At 42.7% G+C, this 22,537-nt stretch overlaps 1 protein-coding gene across 1 annotated transcript in view; it reads right to left on the bottom strand.

Annotated features, from left to right (window-relative positions):
- The window catches only part of dscama (Down syndrome cell adhesion molecule a), a 92,732-nt gene that overhangs the window by 24,259 nt on the left and 45,936 nt on the right, over positions 1–22,537 (bottom strand). Inside the window, 8 exon segments of the mRNA XM_055046614.1 lie at positions 228–407; positions 1,577–1,696; positions 1,831–2,109; positions 3,696–3,971; positions 5,154–5,450; positions 5,699–5,974; positions 6,119–6,397; positions 6,955–7,101. Of these exon segments, the coding sequence (XP_054902589.1) occupies positions 228–407; positions 1,577–1,696; positions 1,831–2,109; positions 3,696–3,971; positions 5,154–5,450; positions 5,699–5,974; positions 6,119–6,397; positions 6,955–7,101 (1,854 nt within the window).

Raw genomic sequence — 22,537 nt, 5'->3', positions numbered from 1 at the left:
AGCAACTAAATTGTTTACTTTCACCAATGCAACAGCAGCAGTTAACAGGAAGTACAGACTCTGTGCAGAGCAAGCAGCAGGATGCTATCTCTTAGATGCCCTGAATGCAGCTTCACCTCTGAGTTTTAGCAGTAACTATTACTAGAACATCACCAGACCGGGACAAACCACACCAAAGGAATAAAATGAGTCTTTTCAGAACAGATTGATTTGAAGATGAGACTTACTTTTGACGTTCAGATACATGGACTTGCTAACATCGGCGCCGACGTCGTTGCTGACCCGACAGAGGTAGAAGCCGCTGTCTTCCTCCAGCACGTGCTTGATGAGCAGAGAGCCGTTCACCAGAACTTCAATGCGAAAGCCTGAGTTGAGGGCGATGGGTTTGAACTGAGGCACCCCGGCACCTTTCAGAGAAAGCAGAGCGGGACAGTCATTTGGGTTAGACTGTGATGAATCATTGCAAAACAATGGACATTTGTGAAAATATGAAGGAAAGTAAAATGTCGTTTACTAATATGTTATCCCATAGAAAACACCTGCTTTAATCCCTGTTCATTCAATGTCTATTTTGTTTCCCAAAGCTCCCAACCCACATAGCAATCATTAGCAATCACCCGGTGGAGCTGGTCTGCGGAGATTATCATACAAACTAAAAATGACTGTAAATGCCATCAATAGAGAAGTATTGTTGTGATGATGTGCTGGAGGTGGAATAATGGAAAAGGTAGGAGCTTCTTAAAGAGACAGAAGTTAATTTCAAGGCATCAGATAACAACTTAAATGCCTTTTAAGTTGGTTTTGACACACACAGCGTTATCATAAAAACTACAACATAGTTACATGATTGTGCTATAGAATGGCACTATATGTCAAAAAAATACATAATACTGCCCCTTTAAGAGGTCTCCTTCCAGAATTGACAAGTGTTTAGCTCCAGCTGCAGTCCCCTGCTGAAAAATAGTATCACCACAGCATCATGCTACCACCACCGTGTTTCACAGTGCCAATGCACTAAGTTCCCTCACATAGATGTTTTGCATCCAGACGAAAAAGTAAATTTTTTTCTGTCACCAGCACATTTTCTTCCCACATGTTTGCTTTGTTTATGTATGTTTGACCCCCTAAGATCCAAAACCCAAAATTTTCCAATCAAAGCATTGGGTAGCAAAAGGTAATTTGGTTCTTGGACCAACTTCCAACTTGATTGTTTTAAAAGTACATACCCTTTCTTACTTGCAAAAATATAGACAAACAATTACTAAAAATGTATTTACAACTAAGTTGAAAAAAAGTGGTCAAGAAAAAATCAGCTCAGGAAAACCTTCTGTCATCACTCTGGACATTTGCCTAACAAAAGCAGCCCCAGCTCACACCTGGAGTGTTCTTAATCCCTTCAATTAACTGACGGGTCTGAAAGTTACCAAAGTAATCTAAGCAATTCCAAATATAAAAATTAATTACAGAATTGGCTTCTGAACTAATGTAAGTATATTCTAACTGCCCCCCAAAAACTGAATTGATAGAAACAAAAATTTACAAAATGTCAGCATAAATGGCCAAATCATTTGTTTACCTTTGGAGTACTCCCACTGGATGGTAGGAACTGGATAGCCTTCAGCTGAGCAGTTGAGGATCACCGCCTTGCCGTAGATGGCATCCTGGTCCTTTGGTTGCACCACAAATTTAGGAGGAACTGCAAGTAAAACAGACTTCTGGTTATTGATGCCTAAATGTGTCTTTGGTTTGGATTCTGTAGCAAATAAAAGCAAATCTAAGCAATTCTACTGCTTGCATTTCTGTGCCTATCGTCTCCACTTCTTTCCTCACCTCGGACGATGAGCTGACTCTGGTGCTCCACAGCAGCAGCCTGGTTGCGAGCGATGCAGGTGTAGTTTCCGTTGTGGGCCAGCGTGAGGTTGGAGATGCGCAGCGAGCTGGTGAAGTCGATGTTGTCGATGGTGACGCCCAGGCTGGCCGGGATAGGCCGGCCGTCCTTCTGCCAGGTGATGAAGACGGGCTGGTCGCCGGACATGACGACGCACGGGATGAAGACTCGCTGGCCGATGGAGAACCGGGGAAACTCAAACGGGTGGATGGTAGGTGGGACTGCGGAGGAGACATGCAAATTTATTTCCCCTGCAGGCATGTGGCTTACATGCTGTTCATTAAAGTTTAACATCAGCAGCACATGTTCGCATTTCTCCTCCCCATTACAGGTTGGCTTTTTCGCAGGAATGAAAATTGCTTATTTTCTGTGAATCAGCTGAAATATCTCTAATAACACAGTCAACATTGCACCCCTTTTTTCTCTCTCTCTCTGGGGACGCTGCAGCCATCGTGAGAAGCAGATCGTTTGGAAAATTAATGATTTAAAATAGCATTGGAATAAGCAGCACTTCAGTGCTTATTTAATTCACAACAAAACAGGCATAATAGGCTCCTGGGGATTCCCTCTCAGAAGCGGAGGAATGCTAAGCAGCCCAGAGCCAAATTAGCCGAGGTGGAATCGCACTGTAGCTTTTGCCTACGCTGTGTGATTTCCCCCCTTCGCACATTCGTTAGCTCGTCAGAGAGAGGGAGGGGAACCGGAAGACCCATCCGGTTTTGCAAATTATGCAGCGTCACTGAATAAAGAGAGCCATCTGAGGTTATCTTCATCTGGCTGTGCTCAGCACTGATGCATATTCCGATGCGTTTCAGATGAACTGGCTGGCTGGGATGATGGAGATGGAGCTCCGCTATGTACATAAAACAACCAACAAATATCTGTTTGTTCTGTGTGAACTGTAAAATGCATTTTCTAAATCACCCAAAATTAAACATGGTATAGATCTATAACGATGCAATGTTGTCAATGAATACTCGTTTATATGAGTGAGAAAAAGGGAAAGGTTTGGCGACACAAAACAATATGAATCTGACGTTTGTTTAGAATATCCTTGTATTTTTTTTAATGTAGCTCATTCTGAATCACAGATAAAGAAAAAATTTAGTCTTCAAAAACCTGTTAGAACGGATGCTGAAGCTTTCAATCTTGGGGAACAGACTTTAAAATATTCATTAAATGTTTATAAATCACTGAATGGCTTATCACCAAAATACATTAAAGATTTGTTGTTATTGCAACAACCTTCCAGACCTCTCAGGTCTTCTGGTTGTGCCCTGCATCCCCAGAACCAGAACCAAACATGGAGAAGCAGCTTTCAGTCTCAACGCTTCATTAATCTGAAACAAACTTCCAGAATTGAATTGCTGTCGATTAAAAACAATGGGGTCATCGTTTAATACATTTGATGTACAACAGATGATGAATACTCTTGATGGGATTTGACAAAACATGATGCTTACTGCTTGTTTCAAAGTTGGTATTATGTTTTCATTTTGCCTTGCTGCTGAAATGTGCTATACAAATCCATTAAGCCTTTTTGGGTTGTGTAAAATCTGTGCGCAGAGGAATTTCTACATTGACGACATTGATGACTCATTGCCTCATCATTTCTGTAATAATAAACACACACATACCACCAACGTTCCCCAAACAGCACCACATGTTGGCATTCATCATGATGCCAAACCAATAACTACAAATTGTTGTTGCGACAAAAAATAGCATTGTTAATATTTTGGTGATAATCCGCCTAGTCTGACATTCTAACTGCGTGGCATTACAACGGTTTAGACCGAGGCCTTACCTTTGACAGTGACATAGACGCTCTGGTGAGTGGACAGCTGAGGCTGCACCAGCACGTTACACGTGTATTCTCCTTCGTCCACATCCTTCTGCACATCAAACAGCTTCAGGGTGCCGTTGTTCTCAAAGGCCCGCTGCCGGTGGTTGTACGGCAGCAAATTGGAGTCCTTGTACCACTTGATGGAATAGTAAGGGTAGCCGATGACGCGGCAGTGGATGTACATGTCCCGGCCAGCAATGGCAGTGAGGTTTTTCATTGGTCTGATGCTGGCAGGCCCTTGAGGACAACATTGGAGAGACAACTCTCTTAAAATGATTTTGAGGCTTGTGGGGTTGGCTGAATGATAGCTGTGCTGTGTTTGTTCTAAAAACAACACAAAGGTTCCATGCCTTGTTTATTCTTAAACAAAGTGAGAGGACGAAAAGCTGTTAGGGCGTTCCAGAATGCCTCACTACGTTTTCTTCACGACATTGAAAAGTGTCAATCTCAACCAGAGACATAACCTTTCTGCTTTTCTCACTCGTGTTTTGTTTTCACTGCGTAGCTTGATGCTTCTATTACACAGTAGATGTTTGTTCAAGGTCCATCTGACAGAGCAGTATAGCAACTTATCAACAACTATCTACCATTTTAGTACTCAATCCAATTGTTTCTGGTTGTAACAAGTTCCTGGGGAACAAGATGTTGCAATATTAGAAAGCCGTGATTTTGCTTCTCAAAATGAAGTTAACTCAACTTGGCTCTGCACAGGTTGGGTCTTTTCCATTGCAATGGCTGTGAGACATTAAATAAAATATGTCAATATTTGTTTTATCTTCAGTTTTTGTTTTTTTCCACTTTTGCATGATGTAGAAACTTGAATTTTACTTCTTAAACATGTTTAGAAGTTATATGACCGGTAAAGCAGCTACCCCTAAGTAGCTGGTTTAAGCTTGAACAGAAATATTTAGTTTTAAACAACAGCAAGAAGTAGATTCAACGTTGTGTTGCATCCACATTTGGTTCAGTACTCACTTGTGTGTTGTTTTGTCTGGTACTGCAGTGAGTTCAACCCTTTGCTTTTTCAACCGCATATCGGAAAATATCCACTGATATAGACTTTCATACTTCGTATAAGTAAATAAAACACAAATCTATGAAATATTTTGTTAAATTACACGGCTGAGATCACATGTGGAGTTTATTTCAACTCCTATTTCGATAATAACTGAATAACTGTAGAGACGAGTTAAATAAAAAACCCACTTTCTCAGTACTCAAACGATTGAGCTGAAACCAATGTTTATTTTTCCTCCAAAGTATAACACAAAGACCTAAACGCTTTTTACAAACTTAGTGAGGCACTCCTTCTGCGTCTGCACATCCTGGTGCTTTTAAGGTCGCATCAAACCGAAACGTCTCAAGACATGTTGATGTGTGTATGTGATGGTATGCTGGAAGAGTTGATCTGACAAGCACCTCTTACGTTTATTCGCGCCTGGTAGGAAACCGTCCCTGCCGAGTTGTTGCAGATGCAGCGGTACACCCCTCCGTCAGGGACCTGGGTCTGGGTGATGTTGAGGTGGCTGACCACGTGGCCTTCGCCGTTGATGTAGTAGGAGATGCGGTGCCGACTGTCCCGGATCACAGGTTCGTCATCCAGCGACCACGTTACTCTGGGCTCCGGTGTGCCCTTCACCGTACACGACAGTGACACAAACTCGTTGACGTTGTAGACCTTCTCGCTGAACGAAGCCAGAATCTTTGGGGTGCCATCTGGACACAGATGGGATTTAAATATAGTCACATGGTGTCTCCTAAGATCATTCGAAGAGTGTTAGAAAATCCTATTTCAAACATCAACAGAACAAATGTTTTGAAAGTTCAGCAGACTTGCCATTACAGTGCTGAAATAATTATTCAATCGTGCCGGGCACAAACTGCATAGAAGTTGCACTTAGAGATCACATATTCACAAATTGATACAAACTCCCAAGCACCCATTTATCTCTGTGAGTTCTGACCTTCAAGTATCACTTGAACAAAGTCCTGGGCAGACATCTTGCCATGCCTGGCGAAGCATTGATAGGCTCCTCCGTCGCTCTTGGCCATTCCAGCCATAACCAGATTCTCTCTGCTTTGGCCTGTCATGCGGACACTGTTGCTGGGGTAAATGAGCTCTCCATTGCGGTACCAAGATAGCTGATACTCCTCAGAGCCAGTTACACCACAGGTCAAGGAAACCTGGCTTCCCACGCTGCCTTTCACCTTCCGTGGACTCACCATTACCTTCAGGGGTTCTGTGTTTTAGGGAGGTAATCAGACATCAGTGATCAATGTCAAATAGGAGAAATATGTACATTGTCACATTAAGCACTTTAGATATCTGATAAAACTGATTTAACTCCCCACGGTGGGTAAGCAGATTACCAAAGAGCACGGACCTTTTACGTGCAACCTGCCAACAACCTCGGCATTGCCGTAGCCATTCCACACTTCACACACATATGCCCCCGTGTCACTGGGCTGGGCTCTCTCTATCAACAGGCCTGTGACACTCTGTCTAAAGCGTGTGTCTGGTTCCAGCGGTCGGTTGTCCTTTAGCCAACGGTATTTGGGTGCCGGGTGACCTGAGGCCTTGCAGGGCAGCTCCACTCGATGATTCGTCATCACCTCGCGACGCTCGAAGCTGTCCAGTATGTGCGGTGCTGAGTTGGTTGGATCTGAAGAGCAAAATAGCGAGGTGTAAGTTGGGCTGTAAGCTTTGTTGCTACAGGTTGACATTTACCCAATGTGTGACACTTGTCTTGGTCGTCAAGAGCGTCTACTGAAATGTTTTAAGTAACTTGTGATAATTAGGTCCAGGAACTTTATACTAAACTTGTCTGCAATGAACTGAGGACACTGTGAACCAGTGAACAAATAAGTCATCTGGTGAGCACAAGGTCAGCAGCTCAGATTCAGCTCTGCCCTGACCACAGACGCAAATGTCCTTGAGCAAGAATTCACCCCGTTTGGGGTAAATTCTGTCCTTCCCAGTTTCATTTTGTAGAACTAGTACTGCCTCTTCATATTGCTGAAGAGAAGGAGCACTGTCTCTCACCTGTCTCTCTCAGGGAGATTGAGGTTCAGATGACCTCAATCTCCCTCATGCTGGTGTTTTAATCCCTACTTGGTAAACAGCTAAAAACTTGGTAAACAGCTAAAAAAATCTATTCGCTTTTAGAAATGCTGTCTGATTACATTGATGATGGGGACTTTAAAAACTCTGGTTTCTTACCTGAGACAATGAGACGGGCACTATTGCTCTGTCGGGTCTCTCCTGTGTACCGATGTCGTGTCATACACCTGTAGTTGTAAAGCCCGTCTTCCATTTGCACATCCAGGATATACAGGGCGCCCGTGGACGTTATTAGAAACCGTGACACTGGGAAGAAACACATTTAGAAAGCAATATCAGCACACTATAAAGCATTTCTAAGTGTAGATGTACCTTAATGAAATCATAAAATCAGCGAAACGTAGATGATAAAATGACACCCATAAATGCTTTAAATGCCTGTGTGGGAAGCCTTTCCAACATGTGACATATTTATGTTACCCACAAGGTAAGTGCACCACACTGCAAAGTGCGGAAAAGCTATCTATTTCTTCCCATGAAGCATCTTCTCTTGATTCATTAGTCGCTGCTGTGTTCCCACTCAGCTTAATTGTCTTGTGCAATAAACATTAAAATAAATAGTCAACCACTGTATCACGCTAGACAAGTACAACTAGAGTCTCTCATGTGCTTTGGCCTGTTGCTGTCACTCTCATGCCAAGAAATGAACCAAAACAGAAACACAAAAGCACCGTGGTGTAAGGATTCACCCCATAGATGATTACTGCAGCTGAAACAAACGTACAATATTTCTTATAAAAACAGAGGTCTGTCAGCCAAGGCCCATAAGTCCAGATGGGTAAACAAAACATCTTCTGCCAGGTCACCTTCACTGTCGGGTTAATGGCTCCAGTCAATGGGTTCCAGTGACATGCTTCCAGTGTCTCCGTTCCTGGAGAAATCCTGTGCTGCAAAGTTTTGAGGCATCCCTTGTCAACACACCTGAATTAATGACATTAACAGGATGTCATTTGACATCTACAGAGGCCTGGTATCCAGTAACCATTTGATTAAGGTGTTTTGAAGCAGGAATGCATCTAAAGGTTGCAGGATAGTAGCTCTCTGCTGCTAGACTTGCTAGCAGCAGAGGCTGCTCTTCAGCCTTTGTAAACACACCATATCCTAGCAAAATGATCTTCCAAATATCATTAAAATCAAAGCATTGCTTTGGGATGCTTAGCGTGGTGCTCTAGTGCTTTGGTCAATGACTATAGAAAGATTTGGAAAACACCAGAAGATATTTGAGAAAAAGATGGTCATTTTTTTCAAGGACTGCCATTTTTGGAGTCTAAAGAATCATGACTGACATGTGAAAGAAATAAGCGAAGGACCAGGTGCCTCCAGATTTCACCACAGGAGAAGGTTGGCTTTTCAAGATAATAATAACAAAAGAAGACGTGACGATCACAGACGGTAGCAGAGAAAGACAGAAGAGTGTATTCGTTTCGTCTTATACATTGTAGAAGCGGGGAACAGAGAAGATCCAATATTGAAGTCACTTAGCAAATATTTGCAAGTCAAGTGAGGTACGCAGCCCTGTGTGATTGTAGTCACCAAACATCTGCTGCAGCCCATTTAGCTCCGAACAGCTCTGAGGCGCAGTGACAAGACTGTGTGCTGTGTAGCAGTGTAACACAGCTCGTTATCATGTAGCTCATCGCTCTTCCCTCTCTCTCCTGGGGGAAACTCTCACACACAGGTCTGCTCTTCTATTTTTTATTTTTTTCTCCTCCCGCTCCAGACTAAAGTGCGAGAAGCCGGGGATCACAGAGCTCTTTGATAAGGCACGGCTGCGCAGGTCGGATGGCGGTAATGTAACGCTAATTTGCATGAACACGTGGAAGGAGACGGAGGTAGTCAATATTTATGAGGGGGCGATGTGCGCCGTAGCCGGTGGCTGCTGGAGTATTTTATGTCACAAATGATGGAGAGGCCTATCAGGGATGGTGATCAAATGAGGCTGGCGCATGGCGGGGGGATTCTGGAGGTACTGCGAGACTCATCATGATGCAGACTTTATGGGGTGTTGAATTACCCTCATTTAGTCCTGTCATGCCAGTTTAACACTGATTAAGACTGCTGGGGGAGACTCTTACACAGCACATCCTTAAAATAAGGGAATATGGATCACCAAACACAGCACATAACAGCATCTATCTTGAGTTTGTTGGTGAATTAAAGCTGCAGTGTGTAACTTTTATGATGAGTATTTTTTTACACATTTGCTAAAACTGCAAATTTGTTGTGACAGAACGGTATGAAACATAATCTGTGGAGAAATTTAGCTCCTTCTCTTAGTGCTAACATAGAAACAACCAATCAGAGCCAGGAGGCGGGTCTTAGCGCTGCCTATGACCTTCCATGTGATGCTGTTCATCGCCCCCTTTCTTCTCCTCCTTGCTCTCTGCTATGCTGCAGCAAACACAACCTGTTGTGAACTCTCAGGCTTGCTAGCATGCAATAAATAAAGTTTCTCCGCCATTAGAACATTGAGCAGTGCCTTCACAATGTTGATTGACAGCGCTAAGACCCTCCTTCTGGTTGTGATTGGCTGTTTTTGACCGGGAGTGGTGCATTTCATCAGATGACAATAACTCAGAGAGGAGTTTTTTTTTTTTTTTTTACAAATTATCTGTTTGTCTCATAACAAACTGTCACAAAATGGGACAGTTTCAGCAAACATTTAATAAAAGTTACAAACTGCAGCTTTAAGAACGACACGAACGACAGAAAAAGAAGTAAAACTGGTGGAGGAGAAGAGTAAAGAGCTGTGGCTGTGATACTGTAAGCAAGTGAGGACCTAGTTAGAAACAGGACATCATGGATTTGACCTCCTGCAGGGTATTTTGTTTACTAGTTGCTCAGATGCTGCAAAAGTGTCCACAACAAATTCAATGGAATCAAAAGCAGGAGGATGACATGTGAGGGTGTGTTGTTTCCATTTAGCAGGCTATAGCTTGTACGTCTCTTTTCCACTTTCTTCCTTTTTCTAGGAACATTGTCTGGCATCAGCAAAAACAACAGCAGCATTCATGGAAAGGGACAAAACAAACTTCTGTAAGATCTGCCGTATTCGAGCTCAGTATGAGGAGAGGAGCCGTTCGTTTTGGTTCTAGCCAAGGCTTCAATTAGAGGAAACTGCTCTCATGTGTACTTACAGACCTACACAGTGTTATCTTCTTTCAATACCATAAACACTTTAGCAAAATGTACAGAGTCAAAGTCAATTAAATCCATTCCAGTTCAGTCCTACCATAAAATAATGCAGTCAGGTTCATTTTATAATTTAAATTGGTAAAAGGTTCTTATCTAAGCATTGAGTCACTGACTTTGCCTCTTTGTTAAAATAAGCGCCAACAGTGGACTTTTAATTGCATCCAGTTGTTCCTTTGCAACAACCCCCATCCTGAGGATGCATGTGGTGAAAGTGGGAAGGAAAACTCCTGCTTAAATCAGCAGCAGATCCAGGCTGAGCTCTCATCTGTCCTGATCGACTGGCAGCTTGTGCGTATTATTTTTCTTCCTGATCTTTCTGCTCCTCATCCTCATTCTTCTTCTTCTCCTTTGACAGGTGAAACAAGAGAAGAACTCCACAGACCTTTTATGTTTACAGGTGTGGAAACTGTGTAGTTGTCTTTTTAGGCACTTGGATGTGAGCATGATGAGGTTGTGGCTTTGGCATTTTCATTGACAAATAAAATCTTCTTACAATGGAAATTGTTGAGTATTACAGAACAGATGCCTCTTTTTATGAAAAAAAGCAGATTATTTGCTAGTTGCATTAAGGTAGTTTGTGTGAAGTACATTTTTAAGCAGGTAAAATAACAAAATAAAAAACAAGAAACAGAAAAAAGCTCTTATTATGGGACGCTTGAACTTTCAACTTTCAGTTATGGCTCCTGTAGCAGACGTTTGGAACCAGTTTTAGTAAATATTTTGTGCAAGTGTCAATATTTTTTTTTTTTGCAAGCAATTTTCATTACTTCTTTGTATGAACCCTGACCCCTCCCTGCATAGCAGTAGCTCAGTAGCTCTAACACAAAGCTGCAGCCCAAACTTACGTACCACCTGGTTGCATCCTGGTGGGCTGTAGGGATTTCTGTTTGTATATTAACATCTTTCTGTGTAATTTCATGCGTGCGTGCGTGCAAGTGACTGTTAATCCGCTAACGCCTCCTGCAGCAGCAGGGAGCAACGGTCAATAATAACGACCGAAGATGCACGCCGAGGCTTTTCCCTGCTCCGCCCACCGCATGCCTGACCCCTCCCGCTTGTGTTAGAACATGTCGGACGTACGAGCGAGGGGTTTCTGTTCACACCTGTGCGTACGCTTTGTAAATTGCGACTTCATTTCAGTCCAGGTGGCTTGCAGGACCATCAGTCGTCTCCTCTTCCCTTCCTCCCGGCCCACCCAGCTGCTTTGGCATCGCTGGTGCTGCAAACACAAGTCTCTTTCTGTGGCTCCTCACTAAATAGCTTCAATTAATCCCTGTTTAAGCCACGCTGAGCTTGCAAGTAGACGTTTTGTTCTCCAGGACACTTTGCAGTTTGCCATCGAAGCCCTAATCGCTCGCGCAACGTAACAGCAAGGGTGAAAATCCTGCCTGTGTGCTATTGAAGCACTTTTCGACCAAGGACAGTTTGCACATGTGTCATCAGAAGACACAAAGGTTAATAATGCGCACCAAGGACTGAGAGAGCAGGGTATCCATTGAGGTGGGACACAATGACACATGGCGGCGTAGCTGAGCACTTTGACCTGAGCTTGCTGGGCGACCATCTGCCCCGAACCACCCCGCTTTAACCCGAAAGGATCAGAACGGATCGCTGAAGGCATTCCACTGCGGTTCTAACTGAGACATGAAAAGAGGAAGGATGAGACGGGAGGAGCAGGTGAAGACACACTGAAGGAGAGAGAGACAAAAAAAAATTAAAGATCAAGAGGAAAAGAGCACCTCTGGGATACAACCACTTTCTGTCATCTTAAATGACTTACAAATTGGCTTACAGCTATGCGCTTCCAGAGAGAGGGGAGGGAGGGGATAAAAAAAAGAGGCAACTTTCATATGCTAATTCAGATCATGGCTAGGCAGAGCAATTATCAACAAAAGTGTCAGCTCTGTCTGTCTGACAGATCGCAACGGGGACCCGGCACCTCTATCTCTCCGAGTCTTACCCTGACTGGAAATATGCTGCCGAAAAAGCGACTGCTCACTGCAACTGAGTGGTGTGGTATAAAAAAAAAAAAAAAAAGGAAAGAGAGCTTATTCTTTGAATTGTAATCACATCTGCACAAACATGCTGGTGATAATAAGTGGCAGTAAGTCACTTTCCCTTAGAGCGCCTCAAAAACTTTGACTTGAACTTGATCAACAACAGTCTGGAGCCCACTGACGGGGAAACCGGTGCAGTCAGCTAAACCGCGCAGATAAAAAGTGCCTCCTCATCACTCTGCTATCAGAGTCCCTGCTGTGAAGCTGTCTTCGAGTGTATTAGTGAACGGAGCGCGGTCTCGGGAGACGCGCCCGGGCACACGGTGTCACCGTAACCTTGGCCACTCAAAGTCAGTTGAGAGACGAAAATCGGGGGCAACAATTCGCAGCTCGAGGCCAAATTACCAGCAAACCTCTTAACTCCTTCCTGTTATTCAGAGATGTGGTTTGCAACGTGCGTGCTGGAACATTTTCATTACAAAAATTAAGAGCAGGCTCAAGACCCATCTTCTTAACTCTACTCCCTGAATTGGATCATCTCCACATAATTTGTGCAACTTCCATAAAGTTGTGTGTTTCTTCACGTGAGGTTGGGTCGGGTAATTGTTTGTATTGTGGGATTGTTTTGAATGATCTATACAGCACTTTGAGCTGCTTTCAGTATGAAGGCTGCTTTATATATAAAACTGATTGATTGAAGATCAGAACACAAACTGCTGAAAACAATCCCGGTTTTTGTTTCTGTACTAAGCGTCAATTTCTGCAGCATCTCTCACCTGAGTTAGCTGCTTAAATCGAAAGCCAGCAATTCCAACTTTTTCAACGTTCCAAGGTTCCACTAAAAACTCTGAAAATTCAGAATTTTTTGAAATTCAATTGAAATTCAAATTCCTGAAATTTGTCTCAAAATTTCAGTTTTCTTTTTTGTCGGAAATTCAAGATTTATTCATTTTTTTCTATCTACAATAACCGTAGTAGCCATAGAAAAACTACCTCATCCTAGCGCTTTCTTTCTTTAAACTGACATGTTTCCATTAAGCAAATTCATTTTCGTAATTCCAGTTTGCGCCGTTTTATAGCCAATTTTTACAGCTAGGGCTCTTACAGATTAAATCTCAACCTTATATAGATAAAAATGGAAGCTCACTGCAGATAGAGCAATTTTGTATTCTGGTTATTCATAATGAGCACAAGTATATTGTGATATAACGAACAGAAATTCATTTGGGATAATAAACATTTACAAGCAGCTATCTTTTCATCAATTTGTAATTGGGGCTATAATATTACCGTATGCGATGCCACATTGTCTCCCAGTATGATAATGTGACACGGGGACCGGTGCCAGAACTGCCGGAGTGGGCTGTGTGTAACAACAAGTGGACTGTGAGCCCAGGCGGGCCCGGGCTTTAATTAGGCCTCATCTCAATCATTGGCATTGGAAGTACGACTTGATCAGGCTGGCGTACGTGTGCCGATGGAAGAAGGGGGACGCTTCCAGCGTTCACAGCGCGTGTAATAAAGATCATCCGTCACTCTTACAGGAGGTGCTGTGACAGCTGCTGCGGTTGCCATGACAACACGTTGGCTTAGCGTGCAGTACTCCGAGCATCGGAGCAGCACCGGTCCAGTCCAATATCTGAGTGGACAGAAATAAAGAATCAACGCTTCCTCCTTTTTTTACATACATATATATTAGATCATTACCATGTTGAAAGACCCAGTGATGGCTGATCTTTAGTTGCACAGCAAAGTTTATGTTTTTTTTTTAATTTAAAGTCTTAATTTAAAATATTTAAAGGAGTTTATGACGTCATTAAGCTTAATAAAGCTTTTCATAACCTTCAGAAAACAACTAGATCCTTCACCTTACTTAGCAATGCATATCTGTGGATAAACTTTTATCCTCTAGCGCCGTTTAATTCAAACATTAAATAAAGAAGAGTTCTGGAATTTAAAGTTGGATTATTAGATGTTTTTACACATCTCTATTTTCATTTTGAAATGACTAAATCCAAACATTTAGTAACAATTTCACATATCATCTTAAATTCTTTCCTCTAATTCTCATTTCAGAATCAATTACACAAACGGAAAAACAAGCAAACCTCTTGGCAGTAACCCGGTGTGTAACTGTCTGGGTCTGGGCCCGGTTTTATTCCTTCTCTGGAGTTGAGTCGGTGTAGGAGGCTGAGCGTTTTTTTTTTTCTTTCTTTCTTTTTTTATTGCCGCCCCTAATCAGCAGCAGCATCCCTCTGCTCATTAACTAGACACACGCTAGCCGCAGGCGCCCGGCCTCATGTGTCAACCGCAGATAAAGATGTCATCTTCCGCTTCAGTGAGTAAACTGCTATTAAAACTAGATGCAAATAGACGCTGAATGATATTCAAATCAGCAGGCTGAAGGAAAGCTTAAACCCCGAAGCCACACAGTTGCCCCACATTCCCGAATCCAGTAAAAGGGCCGAGGGAGCTGAGATATCTTCTGTCTTCACAGCTTCGCCCAGGAAGACGGCGGAGGGTATTTCCAGGTATTTAAAGGTTCTGCGTTCAGTGGATCACAAACTGTGCATGTTCTGCTTGTTCATACAGATTAGAAATCTAAAATCTCATCAAAAGCATGAATGATACATTCAATTTGGGCCTTGGGTTGAAAGATATAGACTTTTATGAATAGACGAAATATGTGGAAAAGTTTGAATTTAATGTGGATTTTCTTCAATCTATGCAGAATAAAACATTTCGGTTCATATATATTCATGTCTCATTAAAAGACACTTGACGCTGCAGTAGGAAGTTCTGAGAAAACATTGAACTGAAGATTTGAACAAACCCCCCATAGCTCCTCCCCTCCACTCTCCGCTCAGCTACAACCCTTCCTCGAAAGCCCCTCTCTCTCTCACACCGGAGCCACTCAATGAAATGTTGGTTTTCCCGTAACATCAGGTTATTTCTCCCCCACTAGAACAGCTGCAGCACACCAGCAATCTTTGGCTTAAATTATGTTACGTGTTGAACGCAGGTGAAGGATGTGAGCAACGCTAAGACACTCCTCCTGGCTCTGATTGGTTGTTTCTGCTTCTGCAAGCAGCTGTGAGTCCACCAGAGGAGCTTCTGTCTCATTTTATACTGTTATGACATAGATGCAGTTTTAACAAAAATGTAAACAGTACATTTTTACACAACAAGAATAAAACTTGAGCATAATTTCCCCAAGGTTTCAGGTTGAATTTGTAACATTTGTTTTATTAGTTTTTTTGGATTTTTTTTTTTCCAAATACAAATCAAGTTTTTACTTCTAGTCAGTTAATTTCTAACAGGGTCGAGACCAGATCTGTTTATTGGTCTGTTTTATCCATTTCAGAAGCAGTTTGGGATCCTTGTGCTTCGGAAACATCCAATTACGTCAAATATTCAACTATTTTGCTGGAGACCTGAGATGAAATGAGGTGGGAGAATCTGAAAGTTTGTGCAATGCAACAGTACCGCTGGCAGCAAAGCAGGACCCTAGCATGATGCTGCCACCACCGTGCCGGGCAGCCTGAACGGCTCTTTTGGATTTCAAAACCAGATGCTTCTTGTCCAAACAGATCAACCTTTATCTCATGAAACAACTGCAGGAGACATTCGGCTTGTCGACGTGGGCAGCTGAACTCGAAGTTGCTTTCTTTAGAGTACAGGCTTATTTCTCTGTCAGCAGCCTCTCAATCCATGTTGATGTAAACTGACAGAAAGCCAGTCTCCTGTGATTTAGAAATTTGTTTAAAAGACGTTCTCAAGATGTCAATCAAATTAGTGCTGTAAACTAAAAGGCTAGTAGCCTAAACATGTCGGCGACCGCTTGTATATTTGAGCATGTGAAACTTATGTAGATCTATATAGAAAATCCACAGAAAATTCAAACCTTTGCATCCATTTATTGTTTTTTAAAACTAATTAAAGTCTTGTCATATAAGGAGTAACCCTAACAAATATATTAAAAAGCTAAAAATGTAGATCTCAATCAGGTCCTTGGTGACTGGATGTGAAATGCTCTCTGCACATGAAACGAAGTCTAATATAAAACCAACACTAGCAGTCTTCGCCAGATACTTTGTCCATTATGCTGCAAACAATCAAATGATATTTGTAGACTGGAGTCCATTTGTGCAGAACTCATTAGGAAGCTCTGATAAAAGATCTCTCTCTTCCCTCAGACTGAGAGCAGCAGCTGGAGCCTCTCCTTTTATTCCAAAAGGAACATTTTTTATTCCAAAAAGTTCCTCCAATCAGAGTCAAATCTGAGAGGAAATCTCACCACAATAGCTCTCAAATCTGCGTGCCACTATATGACGAACTGTGCAGGGTAATTAGCCAGCGGTGGAGTCCGGCTATTAAACCCCGTTTTGTTTATAATGCTATCATTGGTCTCTCTCTGGCCAAGACTAAATGAGCCAGTGTTGAGCCTCAGCTGTACAATCATGAATATTCATCTGCGTGTTCTGAAAACCTCCCTCTGTGCGTGTGTATGCATGCGTGTGTGTGTGTGTAGTTCTGGCAGACACTAAGGAAGCTGCAACTGTCTGCTCCATCACGATCCATCACTTTGTCCGGAAAATAACTCGAGCTCATCGGGGAAGCCAAACAAATCCGGCTCTGTCGGAGGGAAAACAGAACTTGTTTCCAGTCCTTCAGCTTCAAACAACACACCGGCAGGTCAAAGTTGCCTTTCTACATCGCTTTTACTTCTGCTTGATGAAAGGAGATAGGCAAAAACACAACAAAACAAAACAAAAAAAAAAAGCTTGAATAGCCTTTGTGCCACCTGGGGAAAAGATATATCGACTAGACGCAGGATTCTCTTTGACCGACACGTATCTGATCGCACGAAACATCAATTTTCCAACCAAGTATCATGTTTGGTTTTTTTCCTACTCAATTGTGGCCCTCTCTACATCCTAATAATTACATTTGCTAAGTGTGAACCAGGGAAGAACACTCTGGAAGGCCGAGAGCAGCACAGGGATAACCTAAATGTAAAGGAGCTAACCCATATACGGATACTCCCTTTGGGATTTCCTGGCACAACATTCCTGCTCATGAAAATGGGTTTAAACACAGAGCTCATTGGCGTTTCATGGTAATTTGTGGTGGCAAGTGGAGCAAGGCGACGCTGCTCTGTGAGTAAAGCAGAGGGGGCACGAGGAGGATTAGATAATCAAACAGTGTGCCACTTTAAATAATCTCTGGCTCCTCTGGGGGAGGTGAGACTTAAAGCCAGAGCCCTTCTGCTTTAATTGTCTGATTTTCCCATCATTACAGTTGAGGGCCTCCGTAATTCAAGCTTATTAAATATTCAGGAACCCCACTGAGGAGGGAGGGAAAGCGAGTGCCTAGAGATGAGGCTGAAGAGCTGAGAGGAGGAGAGAGAAGGTGGAACGATGCTGAGGTGAGAGCAGACAAACATGGTCAGTATAAAATGTTTTCATTCCAGACGTAAAAAAAAAACACAACAAACTCTTGTTGTTAAGTAATTACAGTTAGTGTGCAACTTAAAAAAAAAAGAAGTGATTTTCCAAATGTGTTAAATCTATCACCATGTAATGACAAAATGTAACATGCGACGGATTATATGTGAAAAGGTTATCCGGTTGAAGCTGCTGCTATCGTCTGAAAATTCACTGCTCCCGGATAAAAACAACCAATCAGAACCAGGAGGAGGGACTCAGTGCTGTCAATCAATATTGTGCATGCGAGATTTGACAGTTGTGTCTCCGCTATTGGCAGAAACACAACTTTCTGTTACAGGAAACTCATTTATAAGCTGACATTGGTGGCCATGCTGACTCGCCATAGCATTCAGGTTCTGCAGCACAGCAGAGAGCAAAATGGGAAGCTGTGTTTGTTTATCTATATAAAACAGTTTTTTAAAAAAAATGCTTAAACTATCAGTTTCAAAGTTCTGAAACTATTTAGACTTTCTGCTGCAGTCATGACATAAAAAGTAATTATTTTTGCTGTGAATCAATTCAGAAGAACATTTAAGATATGAACCAATGACTAAATCAAAGAGTAATAGATGGTTAGCATTTGTAAAGCTACAAACGTCTCAGCAGGAGCTCCGGGGAACTTGTTGATTGGTGCTGTCCATGGTGCTGAAACAGACAGCGTTCCCAATCTGAGTGAGATTCACCGGTTTTAAAAATCACCTGAATGAGTTTAAGGGAAGTCGATCGTGCAACCAACAAGTTTAAACTATATAAAAATTTCTGGAAGAAACATTTGGTAAAAAAGACTTCAATGGGAATGTTTTAAATGGGTAAAAATGTAAACAGTACAATTGCAATTAGCATAGCAGACTTTAGACACAAACACCAAATCCAAAACACATTAGAACCTCAAGGTTTCTAATCTACATGTTTGTTCATCTGAGATAGACTGTAAGCCAGTCTCTATTTTACCTTAAGAAATAAAGTAATTTATAGGACAGATATGGATCTATGACCACACAAAGATGGGCAGGTTTAAAGAAGTGGAGTGATTAAGAACAGCCATTAGAAATACATCTGCTACGTCCGCTTTCAGAAATAATTTTCACTTTATTTTAGGAGCAAAGGAGAAGTAACGTAAGTATAAAAAGCACTTGTCAAACAGGAGTTTTCAAATTTAAACAAGACAGATGGATTTGAGATGACATTTCAAACTGTTAGCACTCAAAGCGAACATAGATCTTTACATTAGCTCAAGAGTTTCCCAAAAGTTGCCAACATTTCCAAATCTAACACGTTGTTTGACAGGACAAGGTTGAAAGCTCAAAAAGACAAAAACAAAACAGTTTTCTGCCTGAATGTACCTCAGTCATACGTCGACGTGTTTCATAAAACGCAGTTTCCCTTAAAGAACTTTTGATACTTCATTTGAAACATTTCACTGATCCGTGAACAGTTTCAAGACGTCCTCATTCACTTTCCCGTCCCTCTTCACCTCTAAAAAGTATTTATGTTATTCCGTTACTTGTTTTGGTTTCTGAATGGCCGTTGAGGGCCAGTCAAGCTAAAAAAAGTAATCTTGTTCTGGTCACAATCTAATTTCTGGGTGCTTCTCTAAATTACTGAAATAAACAAGTTACAAGCCTCAGGAACAGAATGATTGTCTGTCATAAAGTGAAGCAAAAGCGAACTGCAGCCCAGTTTAAGTGGGCGAAAAAGAACACCTGGATTCTGGTTTCATATATCTAGTTATTTAAAAAGACTAAACCCATTATATGCCAGCCAGCTAACAGTGTTGATGCAGAAACTCTTGACACATTTCAATGTCCAGCCCCTGCACCTCTCCAATGGACAGAATGGAGACACACCCTTTGTTTTGCAGGATTAGTTGACTGAAATGTGGCCATGAAATTCTCCTTCTCTCTTAGAAAGACTCACACTCACAGTGAAAGAACATCTCTTCTGCCATTTCACACCAGGTCCCTTCTGTTTCCTTCCTTTTTTTATTATTTGGTCTTTTTGTCTTCTTCCCTTCCCTCCCCCGGCTCCCTGCACCCCCACAACGCATTAGCTTGCAGCGGTCAGGCCGCTTGACAGCTGCTCCACCTGAAGAATATCAATCAACGTTGCTGTGGAGACCGATTCTGACTCTCCCTCCCCGCCCGTTTTCTCTCCTGCGTTTCTTTTTGCCCCTGTTCATCACATCACTCCTGCGACGAGGCAAAATGCGATCAAGAGTGTGTGTTTACCTCTCTGAAGTCTAAATAAATCATCAGCCTCATGCAGGCTGCAAATGTTTACACAGAGTTTAACTTCTAACACTGTTTTGCCACCTCCAGTTGCTAATTTCTTTGAGGCGTGACTAATGGAGTTGCAGATGTAACCCGAGGACGTTTCAGGCCATCACTCCAGATGAGCCACACAGACAGGCGTGGGATGGAAGTGTCTGTCACTGCTAACTCATGACAGAACAGTGAACGAGGTTAAAAATAAGGCAGCCCAATGTAGCAACATGCTAATTGTAAAAACTGTTCACCATTAAGGCCATTTGAAGAAAAAAAAAGAGGTGAAACTATTGACAAACATTTTTTTTAAATTCTATGTTTTTGTCAAACCCAGCTGGAAGGCTACATGCACATTTTAAAAAATGTTGTTGCATCACCTGGCAACCATCCCTCACGGATTAGTGACATTCTCAGGGGACCAATCACAATCTTCCGGCTAATTGCTCCAATCTACCGCCCGTACACTCCCACTCTAAGCCGGTCCCCGCGCGCCGCCCCGGCCCGGCTGCTGTACAAAGCACTCAGTGGCGAAACGACTCCCTGCAGACCCATCATCAGCCGCACTAGTGCCAGGCCCGCCGGCAGAGGGTTAAGTAAATATTGGGCAAAGCAGCTGCTCTCAGAGTACCGTCGTCTGCCTGTGTTGCAGCGGGCCCAGCCTGGTATAAATCAAACGCTGCAATTAGTGCCACGCTGTCCCTCCGTTCTCGTTAAAGGACTCCGCCCGCTGAGGAAGCAACCCAGCACTGCACACAAGACTGCAGGGGTGGATGGATGGATGGATGGATGGATGGATGGATGGATGGATGGATGGATGGATGGATGGATGGATGGATGGATGGATGGATGATGTGAGAAAAGATGAATGAATGGATGGACGGATGATGGATGAATGGATGATGGATGGATGATGGATGGCTGGATGAATGGACGTATCTCTGTTGCGTTCTTAGATCTTCTACATTTGACAAAATGTTTCCTGCTTGTTGAATAATTGGTTGATATTTTTATGAAGTAAATCACTTTGATCTTGTTGCTGAGATAAACTAGATTTTAAGTCATTGTAGTTTGTCTAACTATATTGTCCCAGTAAATGGAGTAGCTAAAATAATGTTTGCTTTAGTCTTTTTTTTTTTGCTCTGGTTTCGATAATAAATACATATTTGAACTTCTAAATGACTAACATTTATTCAAGATTAGTTTGCAACCATCAGATTTTGACTTGAATAAACAACGCAGAGCAACATAGTAAATCCTCACATGTAACTATGTTTAAATATTTAGTGTTACAGACAAATTAATTAACACTGATAAACATCAGAAAATGAAGAGCAAGCTTTTAATTTTTTGCTTATTATCATTAATGATATTCACAAATCATAAACACATGCAAACAGGAGACATGATGTCCGCCATGCTACGACAGCTCCCTGATGACAGATCGCCTCTTTAAGAGCGGGCAGCGCTTCGCTATCCCGCTATCCCTCTTTAGCCTATATGCAAATGAATCCACTCAAGTAAATGACGGCCTAATTTATGATGCGTGCCCCGAGAAGTGATAATCAATGATGACTGAGCTGATTTCTATCGTTCATCAACTGCGATTTAAAATACCCAATTACATCTTCAATGTAATCCGGCCGTCAACAGCTCACAAAAGGACAAAAACCGGGGAGTTGTGAGTAGAGAAATAGCCATCAGCACCCCATATTACCATATTGCACTAAATTACCACAATCACTGGGGGAGCATTTAACATGCCACTACCCAGTGGAGGAAAAAAAAATCAGCAAATAATGTCTGAATGAATGTGAGTGATTTCCATTCTGCTCTCTTTGTGATTGTGCCACCAGTTGCTGTTGTGTCCAGGGTAATGAGGAGGTAATAGGGCTGTAATTGGGTGGTGGGCTTATTAGAGATGGAGCGATGGCAGCGGATGAGCTGGCTGACAGACATGCCGAGTGCTCAGGTGCTCGATGTGTCTGAGTCTAGGGGAGGACACCATTTCCTCCACCTGACAGGCCGACGTGGGGGTGGGGAGCGATGGGGGAGTTGGGTGGCCTCATGGTGGAGGGGGGAAGGGTCAGGGTGGATGGAGGAGGTGGAGGATGTTACCTACGCCACTGTGTTATAGTAGCTGGAAAATACAAGATGTAACAAAAAAAAAAAAAAAAAAAGGTTGTCACTCCCAGATTGTTTACTTTGTTTCCACTTTTCTGTTTTATCCCCCCCTCGTGTTTTGACTGTTCCCCTTGTTCTTCCTCCTGCTACCTTTCTTTGTCTCCCCCGGCAGCGTGTGTGCGTACGCACGGACGAGGAGCGGGAGGCGGGAGGACGACTGCACAACAGCCGTCTTTCTGAAATATGCCTCCCTCCAATTTCACTCGTCTGCGTCTCTGTCAGACCGAGACAGATTCTCTAGTTTAGGTGCATTGTGAGAGGGAGGAAGACTACAAGGGGGAAGAGAGGTGAGCTTGGTTACTGTGGCAACCAGGAGAGTGACTGTAGGCAATGGCATAAGCATAGGGATTGGGTGGGGGGAGGGTGGGGAGGTGGAGGTGAGGCTAGAGTGCTGGTGAAGGGATGCAGCGGGGAGGGAGGGGGTTAGCGTGCAGGAGGCAGATCAGAGGGAGGTGTCAGTGGGTTACAGCACACACAGAGATTCACCCTCTCTCTTTTTTTTTTTTTCCTGCGCTGCCAGAGAAAAGGGGAGGCAGAAACAAAAGGAGCTGTCTTT

Source organism: Poeciliopsis prolifica, unplaced genomic scaffold, assembly GCF_027474105.1.
Source record: "Poeciliopsis prolifica strain line A6 unplaced genomic scaffold, Auburn_PproV2 SCAFFOLD024, whole genome shotgun sequence".
Lineage (NCBI taxonomy): Eukaryota > Metazoa > Chordata > Actinopteri > Cyprinodontiformes > Poeciliidae > Poeciliopsis > Poeciliopsis prolifica.
The sequence above is the reverse complement of the archived record's forward strand: the minus strand, read 5'-3'. Positions and strand labels throughout refer to the sequence as shown.